Source organism: Marmota marmota, unplaced genomic scaffold, assembly GCF_001458135.2.
Source record: "Marmota marmota marmota unplaced genomic scaffold, marMar, whole genome shotgun sequence".
NCBI lineage: Eukaryota > Metazoa > Chordata > Mammalia > Rodentia > Sciuridae > Marmota > Marmota marmota.
Genome location: NW_026000256.1, coordinates 1,021,680 through 1,031,834, shown reverse-complemented (window position 1 = coordinate 1,031,834; position 10,155 = coordinate 1,021,680). Strand labels below are relative to the sequence as shown.

At 43.3% G+C, this 10,155-nt stretch overlaps 1 protein-coding gene across 2 annotated transcripts in view; it reads right to left on the bottom strand.

Moving 5' to 3' along the window:
- Positions 1-5,862: 5,862 nt before the first annotated feature.
- Fam50a (family with sequence similarity 50 member A) overlaps positions 5,863-10,155 on the bottom strand; it is an 8,624-nt gene continuing 4,331 nt past the window's right edge. The window contains exons 5-13 of one of the 2 annotated variants that reach the window (XM_015506994.2): positions 9,908-9,984; positions 9,703-9,769; positions 9,471-9,532; positions 9,193-9,269; positions 8,780-8,834; positions 8,551-8,599; positions 8,297-8,367; positions 8,072-8,182; positions 7,705-7,895 (exon numbers count right to left, since the gene is read on the bottom strand). In XM_015506994.2, the coding sequence (XP_015362480.1) occupies positions 7,887-7,895; positions 8,072-8,182; positions 8,297-8,367; positions 8,551-8,599; positions 8,780-8,834; positions 9,193-9,269; positions 9,471-9,532; positions 9,703-9,769; positions 9,908-9,984 (578 nt within the window). In that variant the 3' untranslated portion in view covers positions 7,705-7,886. Of the gene's footprint in view, positions 5,945-7,704; positions 7,896-8,071; positions 8,183-8,296; positions 8,368-8,546; positions 8,600-8,779; positions 8,835-9,192; positions 9,270-9,470; positions 9,533-9,702; positions 9,770-9,907; positions 9,985-10,155 lie in introns of those variants that run through there. The other variant, XM_048796731.1, reaches the window with a different exon arrangement.

Genomic DNA, 10,155 nt, shown 5'->3' with positions numbered 1-10,155 from the left:
CTCGCGGTCCTAGCACAGGACTCCCCTGACGGTCACAACCCAAAGGGCCTGTGGCTAATAACACGCAAATGACCAGCACGAGGACTCTAGGCTTACAGCCTCTTACACCTGGCTCCTTCAGCAGTCTTCCACGACCTTGAATGGGACTGAGGATATTGCCTTGCTTTCCTTTCCCTTTTCTCTTTAAGCAGCTTTATTAAGACAGGATTCACCTATCATATGTCACTCATTAATTGTATACAATTCAGTGGCTTTCAGTATATTCACAGAGTTGTGCAACTATCACCACTAATTCCAGAACATTTTTATCACCCCCAAAAGAAATCCCATACCCTAAAAAAGTCACTCTCCCTTCCCATTCAGTAAGCCTGGCAAAACTAGTCTACTTTCAGACTATGGACTTGCCTCTTCTGCACATCTCAGATAAACGAAATTATAAAATATGAATATGTCTGAGTTCTTAATGTTTCCAAGGTTTACCCATATTATAATATGGTTTAGGACTTCATTTCTTTTTAGTGCCAAATAATATTCCATTGCATGGATATTTACATTCTATTAATCTATTCATCAATCATTAAAGATTTTAATTGTTTCCACCTTTTGCCTGTTCTACATATTTTTTCTACAAACACCTGTGTACAACATTTTGCATGAAGACATATTCATTTGTTTGGAGTATATACCTAGGAGCGGAATTGCTGGGTCACATACTTATATTTTTGACATTTGCAGTAAGTTTTGAAACTCAAATTATGAGTTCTCTAAATCTGATGTTTTTCAAGAATGTTGTGGGTATTCAGGGTCACTTATATTTCCATATGAATTTTAGGATAAACATGAAAGTTTCTGCAGAAAACCCAGCTGGGACTTTGGTGGGGGTTGACTTGAATCTGTGCACCACATTCAAGAATACTGCCATCTTTTTTTTTTAATATTTATTTTTTAGTTTTCGGCGGACACAACATCTTTGTTTGTATGTGGTGCTGAGGATCGAACCCGGGTCACACGCATGCCAGACGAGCATGCTACCGCTTGAGCCACATCTCCAGCCCCAATACTGCCATCTTAACAAAAGTAAGTCTTCCAATCCATGAATACAGGCTGTTGTCATAGTTAATTATGTCACTTTGTCCAGGCTATAATCCCTGAGTATTTAATCATATCCTCATCTAGATGTTGCTGTGAAGGTATTTTGACACAGGAGATGGAACTCCAGGGGTGCTTTGACGCTGAGCAATATCCCCCACCTTTCTTTCTTTTTTTTTAAAGATGGACACAATATCTTTATTTATTTTATTTATTTCTCTTTTATGTGATGCTGAGGATCGAACCCAATACCTCACAAGTGGGAGGCAAGTGCTCTACTGCTGAGCTATAACCCCAGCCCCTCTCCCCCTTTCTAATTTATTTATTTATTTTACTAGGGATTAAACTCAGGGGCACTCAACCACTGAGCCCCATCTCCAGCCCTATTTTATATTTTATTTACAGACAGGGTCTCACTAAATTTCTTAGGGCCTTGGTCAGTTGCTCACACTGGCTTTCAACTTGTGATTGTCCTGCTTCAGCCTCCTGAGCCACTGGGATTACAGGCATGTGCCACCACACCCAGCAATTTTTTAATTGTTTATTTTGAGGCAGAGTCTTGATAAGTTGCTCAGGCTGGCCTTCAACTTGTGATCCTCCTGGTTCATCTTCCCAAGTTGCTGGAACTAACAGATCAGCCTGTGAAAGTATTTTGTACCTGTGGTCAACATCTGTAGTCAGGTTATTCTCTACTTTGAGACATCTCACTCTCTCTGGAGAGTGTTCTTTGAGTCTTTTTTCTTTTTAAGAGAGAGAGAGAATTTTTTAATATTTATTCTTTAGTTTTTGGCGGACATAACATCTTTGTTTGTATGTGGTGCTGAGGATGGAACCCGGGCCGCACTCATGCCAGGCGAGCATGCTACCACTTGAGCCACATCCCCAGCCCCTCTTTGAGTCTTACTATACTTTCACACATAATAAAATTCTCTTGTAGCCAGGCTGGGCATGGTGGTGCATACCTGTAATCCCAGTGACTTGGGAAGCTGAGGAAGAAGGATAGCAAGTTTGAGGCCAGGCTCAGTGACCTAGTGAGGCCCTAAGTAACTTAGTGAGACCTTATCTCAAAATAAAAAATAAAAAGGGGTGGGGATATGGCTCAGTGGTAAAGTGCCCCTGGTTCAATCATCAGTACCAAAAATAAATAAATAAATAGATTCCTGCTTGGGGAAAAACATCGGTCAATCAGTTGACTTTATTTTTTTATTTAGTACTGAAGATTGAACCCAGAGATGCTCTACCACTGAGCTATAACCCCAGCCCTTTTTAGTTTTTATTTTGAGACAGAGTCTCACTAAGTTTCCCAGGCTAGCCTCAAACATGCCATCCTCCTGCCTGTGTGGCCAGAAGAGCTTGGCCATAAAGGTTATTTTGAGACAGAGTTGCCCTAAGGCTGACTTTGAACTTGCAATCCTCCTGCCTCAATCTCCGGAATTGCTGAGATTATAAACTTGCACCTGGCAAATTCTCTCTTCTTAATATCAGCACAATGGCAATTAAATTTCAACATGAATTTTGAAGGGGACATTCACACAATAGCAGTCTTCTTTAATTTCTTTCAACAATGTTTTATAGTTGTCAGTGTACAAGTCCTGCAGGTTTTATATATATATATATATATATATATTTGTTGTTGTTGTTTGTTTGTTTTGTGGAATTGATTCCTAAGCATTTTGTTCTTTTTGACACTCTTGTAATGGAATTGTTATCTTAATTTCATTTTGGATGGTTTATTACTAGTGTATAAAACATAAATTATTTTTAAAACTTTTATTTTACTTGCATATGTATTTATTTTTGGTACTGGGTGTTGAACCCAGGGACACTTTACCACTAAGCTATATATCCCCAGTCCTTTTATTTATTTATTTATTCATTCATTCATCATTCATTCATTTATTTAGAGACAGGATCTCATTAAGTTGCTGAGGATGGCTTCAGACTTGTAATCCTCTGGCCTCAGCCTCCATAGTCACTGGGATTACAAGCATGTGCCACTACATTGGGCTGACATAATTTTTATATGATGATCTTTTATCCTGAAACCTTGCTGAACTTGCTTATTTGCTTTAAGTCTTTTATAGGGCTCCTTAAAGTTTCTATACACAAGATCATGTCATCTGAGAATAGAGATAGTTTGATTTCATCCTTTCTGAACTGTATGCCTTTTATTTTCTTTGTTGTCTAATTGCTCTGGCTAGGTCCAATGTTGGATAGAAGTGATTGCTTTTCTTTTCTTTTTTTACTTGCATATTTTGAAATTATTTCTGTTTCACTTGACTAATTTTTATCCTGGTTGTGGGTATATTTCCCTGTTTCTTTGCATGTGTGGTGATTTTTCTTACATGCTATCAGTATGATTGTTATATAGTTCAGAATTTGGATTCAGTTGTCTTTCTTGAAAAGAGTATTGGATTCTGGCAGGCAGTTAAGGTACTTGTGAATCAGCCTGATCCTCTCAAGACTGATTTTTAGGCTTTGTTAGGACAGGTCTAGGGAACCCTTTGTTCTAGGGTTACTATAACCGATTCCTAAGGTGTGACCCTTCTGGATTTCCATTGACTGGTTTCCTGAATTTTCATCCTGTGCATATGCAACTTAGTATTCAGCCTGAAATCCAAGGGGGCACCTATGCAGAGGTTTATATCAAATGTGCAGGAGTTATTCTGAGGTAATTACACAGGAGTAAAATTGCTTGGTAATGAACCCTGTGATCACTCAGCATTCTCATGTAACTATCACAAGGGCAAAATACTACCACCCACCCTGTCACATCCTGTTTCTCAGTCTTGTCTTTTACATCTCATCCATTTGCTCAAGAAGCCTAACTGTTACCTTTTGATCGCTTGGTGATCTCATTCTGTTCCAGAGCCTCAAATAAGGTCAATCTTGACAACTCTTAAATTTCTTTCTCCAGCTTCTCAAGTTCTCCTGGTTCATAGATATGAGTTTTTGCCTGGCAACCCCACTTGGCTAGCTAATAGGAATGTCAACATAATATGTCCACCAGTAGTTAATTGTTCATTCTAAACTTGCTTCTTGTTACAGGGGCCCCATCTTAGTAGATTCCTCCTCTTTCTCAGGCCAAAACCTTGGAATTTTCCTTCACTCCTCTTTTCTCTCAACACCATATTCTATCTGTCAGCAAATCTTCTGGGTTTCCCCCAAAATCTACCCAGAATGTGACCTTTTCTCCAGCCTGTCTAAGCCACCAGCTTCTCACATCATTATTTCTTTTGCAACATTGAACTGCAGAAGACTTTCCTAATTATGACCTAAAACCCAGAAGCAAGTGACAGAAATAGACAATTGGTAGATGAAGTCTATATTTTAAACATGTGAAGAGAAATACAAATTAAAAGCACAAACCATGTACATAGATGTACATAGCAACATTGTGTACAATAGCCAAAAGGTGGAAATACTCAAAATGCCCAGCAACAGAGGACTGGATAAGCAAAATATGATCTTTACATAAAATGGAACATTGTTCAGTTATAAAAAGAAAGGTGACTGGGGGTGTAGCTCAGAGATAGGGCTCTTGCCTAGTATGCACAATGCCCTGGGTTCAATACCCAGTACCACACATACATACAAACAAAAGAAATGAAATTCTGATTCATGCTACAATATGAATAAACCTCCAAAACATTATGCTTAGTGAAATAAGCCAGACATACAAGATCACAATTGTATGATTCTGTTTATGTGAACGTTCCAGAATAGTCAAATCCATAAAAACAGGTTAGTAGCTGCCAGGGGTTGTAGTGAGGAAGAAGGGTAGAGACAGCTTAATGGATACAGGATCTCCTTTGGAGGTAACAAAAATGTTCTGGGAGCAGATAGATAGGATAGTTGCACAACATGATGAATATTTGAAATTCCATTGAATTATACATTTTTAAATGGCTAACTTTATACTATGTGAATTTTTCCTTGGTTGAAAAAGTTGAAAATAAAGATTAAAAGTAAACCAGGCATGGGGAGGCTGAGGCAGGAGGATTGTGAGTTCAAAGCCAGCCTCAATAACCTTGCAAGGCCCTAAATAACTCTGCAAGACCATCTCTAAATAAAATACAGAGGGCTGGGGATATAGCTCAGTTGGTAGAGTGCTTGCCTTGCATGCACAAGACCCTGAGTTCAATCCCCAGAATTACTACAAAAAAATAAAGATACAAGAAAGGGCTGAGGATGTGGCTCAGTTAAGCACCCCTGGGTTCAATAATCCCTGATACTATGAAATAAAAAAAAAAGTAAACCAGGCATGCTGGTACACACCTGTAATGCCAGCTATGCAGGAGGCTGAGGGAGGAGGACCCCAAGTTTGAGACCAGCCTGGGCAACTTAGCAAGACCCTGTTTCAAAATAAAAACATAAAAGGTTGAAGATTTGGCTCAGTGGCAGATCTCTTGCCTATTGTAAAGAAAGCCCTGGGATCAATACTCAGCAAAGGAGGAGAGGACAAGAATGATGAGGCTCTCCATGATATGGAAATAGGTGTAGGCTATCCACCTATGTTGTAAGTGACACTCTAGTAGCCAGGTACAAGCAAGATAAAAGCAGGCCACATTTTGTATAGAAAGGTAAGAGACAGATTATATATTTATATGAGTTTGTCTTTGCATAGAGAAACAAGGAGAACCAGGAGGTGATAAAAAGCATCTCTCTGGGTTGGGGGAGGGTGAGAACTGGGTTGGGCCAGAGCCCAGCCTGAAGTGAAGCACCTTGCTTCCTGCTCTTTCATGATGATGTGTGAACCATGTGAATACATGGCTTCTGCTGGACAGTTCAAGGTAAAAGAGAGAAAAGAGCACTGTGCACCAAGTCCCTTTTACTCCCCCCTTTCTTTCCCTCCCTCCGTTCCAACCATTCAACTTCAATCTTTCCCAATAGGGTATCCATAGTTGCTGTTTCCTCTGAAATGCTCTCTCCTGTTCCGGAATGGCTAGCTTCTTGTCATTTAAGTGTCAGGTTAAATTTCCCTATAGCAGAAAAGGCTCCTTATCTTTTTTTTTCTCTTTGTTGTGCACACACACAGAGGAATGAAGCCTGAGTGAGGAAGGGACCAACAGCTTCCTCTCTAGCTGTATCCTCTGCATATGCTGGTCTTTGGTGACCCCATTTAGTTCCAAAGTATCAAATAGCATCTGCCTTGACAGTTCCTCAACTTCTCTCTGCAGCCTCCTGAACTCTCTTCTGAACTCAAACCTTCAAATGCATCCAACATCCCAAGGGTCTCCCCAAGCCTGGGCAATATCTAGACAGTCCTCCTTCCTCAGCAGGAATTTTGGCCAGCACCAGCCTCCAGAAGTGAGGTCAGACTCCTAAGACCACTGAGGCCCAGTGGCAGAGTGGGATATCTAAACGAAGCTTTCCTGTAGTCTTTTAGACTACCACCTCAGTCCTGCACTTTGGATAAGGGGATCCTCTGCTGGGCCCCCTACCATGACATATTTTTTCTGTCCTTTTGCTGGTCAAAAAGATGTGGCTCTCCTTCTCTAACAGTCCCCCTGTATCCTTGATATTGACCCCAGAGGGCTTCCTAGTCCCCCTGCCAGGGACTTAGGGCTGTTTCCAGAAAGCAGATTCTCTCCTGAAAGAATCAGGACTGGTCTTCAAAGAGCTTGTTTTCCAGAACCTGCAGGGCTGGAGATAGCTCCTGTCTAGGTGTGACCCAGGCTCACAGTCCCTTGGCATCTTGGATCTATATGAATGCAGAATTCAGGAGAGCTTGGGGACTGTAGAGAAAAGTTGAGATGATGTCAAGTTATATGGCATTGGGTGAAAATAGCTTCCTTTCCCTGGGAAGCCTGCTCTTCTTGGAGGTTTCTCAAAGGGTAGGAAGGTATTGGCACAAAAAACCTGAAGATTCGCTCCAGGCCTCCTTGTAGCCCAAGAACAGGCTACATTGAGCTCCTCAGACTTGTCTCTCACATCTGGAATATAGGATCAGGCTTGGCCACCCCCTCCCTGCTGTGCCCCAAGGTACCCTGACCTACTCCTACTTTCTTTCTCCTCCAAGTGACCCCAGATGGTTCTACCCGAGACACAGGGCCAGAAATGCAAGTGAGAACTCCTAGCTGGCTCATGGTCCTACCTCATCCCTTTTCCCTGCACTTTGGATAAGGGATCAATCCTTATATGAAATGTTGGGAATAGTCCAATCCATAGACAGAGAGAGTAAATTAGGGGTTGCCAGGAGCTGGCAAGACAGAATGCGGAGTGTCTACTAAATAAATGGCCATATGGTCTTTTGGGGTGATGAAAATGTTCTGGAAGTACGTGGTGATGGTTACATAACACTGAGAGTCAACTAAATGCCACTGAATTAAAATGATCAAGCTGGGCATGGGGGCACATACCTGTCATCCCTGTGACTCAGGTATCTGAGTTAGGAGGATGGCAAGTTTGAGGCCAGCCTGAGCAATGCAGCAAGACCCTGTCTCAAAATAAAATAAAAAACGGCTGGGTATGTATCTCAATGGTAAAGTGCCCCTGGGTTCAATCCCCAGTAAATAAGGTCAAATGGCCACAGTGAGAAATTCCATGTTATGTGAATTTTATGGCAATAAAAAATATTTTTAAACAGAACACACTTTCTCACAATGCAGGTACTCCAGCTCTAACATGTGCACTTATTTATTGTAGAAGAAAAAAGCAATAATGACAGTGCCAGGGGATGAGTGGCTACTGTCCTCCTAGCACACAACAGCACAGTCGCAGGGGAGTCAGACACTTGAGTTCTGGAGACATGGGGGTCACCAGGGACGGCCGAGGCCAAGCCACTTTCTACATGTTCACCGGATCTGGTGTGAGAACAGAGGGACAGGGGACAAGGAAGGGAAAACAGAGATGAGAGTACTGGCTGGCATATCCCTTTGGTTCTCTAGCAAGACACTGAGAGCCCACTTAGTCAGGCTGCCCCCCCCCACCCTGGAAGGCCTCCTGGTGACCAGCCTCTCCAGCTTCCCTGCCTCCTCACCGTATACTTGTCCCACTTCTTTTCAGGGTCATAGGGTTCCCAGCGGCTGGCAGGGAAGATGTGCTTGTTCTTCTCATACCAGCTCCTCAGCACCACCTTTCCTGCATGAGACTAAGGAAAAGCCAACCTTCCTGAACTCTACTTTCCTTAACTTCTCCACAGCCCAGGGACACCACCCTGTGGACCCAGGACCTCTCCCCACCCAGTGCCCTGGCACCATCCTACTTCATCCTTCTCCACAGTGGCATCGCTGAGTAGCCGCACATCATCATGAACATCAAAGTTAAAGAGTGGCCCTTTGGGGGAGAAATAGCCATCCCAAGGTTACAGTGATATATGTATATGTGTGTGTGTGTGTGTATATGTATGTATGTATGTATGTATGTATGTATGTATGTGTGTATATATATATATATATATATGTATATATATATATATATATGCCAAATTGTGAGAGGGACTAGGCTAGGCTCACTCACCACTCTTCCCACGTGCCTTAGTAACGATGAAGTCATAGAAACTGTGATGCTAGAAGGCAAGGATAAGTTAGGTCAGCTTGATGGTCCATCTTGACCTCTCTTATCCATACGCCACTTCCCACTCATAGGCAGACGAAAGCATGAAAGAGTGCAGAGCTGTGTGGGAACGCTACTGCAGAGGCCTAGGGGCACAGGACCCACTGCATGAGCTGGAAGTTAAGGGACTCACATGGGGAATGATTAAGTCCTCCTTGATGTACATGAGCTGCTCCACCCCTGCTGACCTGAGGAAGAAAGATGGGGGGGGGGGGATACAGATGGAAAGAGCACATTCTCCTCCCACGGAGGGAGGAAGCAGACAGTTAAAGAACTGGTTGGAATGCTTTAAGGGAAGCCCTCTGGTTTAGTGAGCCTGGGAGAGGCATTCCACTGTCCTCTACCTTTGGGCCAAGGCAGGATAGCTCCCACCTAAGCTCTTTATGGCAGGATGGAAAGAAAAAGGGGCCTGAGTCTCCCTTCTGCAGAGTGCAATGCCCAGCATGCCATCTTCCTAGCCAGGGAGTGGTGATCCTGGGTTTCTGGGATACTGGCTGAGATCACAGGATCTATACATACACACACAGGCGTGTACACACTGCTCACCTGAGCTCACTGAAGTCTTTACGCAGGATCTCAAGTGCCTTCTGGAGGAACTGCTGCATTGTATTGCCCTTTTTCATCTACAGGGGTGGCCCAAGAGGCAACATCCAGGAAACCAAGGAGTTAGGAAGAGAAGACAGAAGACTGGAGAAGTGCTTTTCAATAGGCAGAAGCTTGTAGGCCCTCATTCTCCCTACAGCTTTTAGGATCCCGGGGGACTTCTAAAGTCAGGCCTGTCAGTTCCTTCCCACCAAACCCAAGGGTGGCCCCCCACTGCCTACTTTGACTGTCCGCCGGTGTCCAGAGCCATCCCAGTAACTGAAGGTGATTTCAATCTCTTCACCTACAAATCAGAATTGCCTCTTGGTCTCCAGACCCAGGAACTCTGCTATAGAGCTTTCTCAGGGCACAGTGCACAGTCCAGGAGACTATGTTCAGGGGCCCAGCCCTGTTCTCTCACTGCCCCAGAACCCCAGGGCCAGACCCTCTGTGCCCAATTCCACAAGCACTCACTCTTAATCTTCTCCTGCTTGGCTTCCCACTCCTGCCGCAGCTCTTCCCGGAGACGATTTTCCTCCTCCTAGGAGAGGAAATGGGTGAAGGAGTGAGGACCAGGGCTGCTCAAAGGGTATAGCGACCCACTCCCTGAGCCAGAGTCTCTGCCAGGGCTGAGGTCAGGTCAGAATCAATGTCAGAGCCAGAGCCAGGCAGCCTTTACCTCCCTATCTCGGTCAGGCAAGAAGCTGGTGTCCACATCTGGGTTCTTCCCCAATTTCCTTTTCTTTGTGGTGATCTCTGGAGCAAAAGGAGGTGAAGTATGTCTTAGCATTATTCTGAAAATGGTTTTGATCTCATAGACCCCCAAATGGATCTCTCAGACCCCCAGGGTCCCTGAAGTACACTATGAGAACCACTGACCTAGAAGACAGACATAAACCAAAAAAAAAAAAAAAAAAAAAAAAAAAA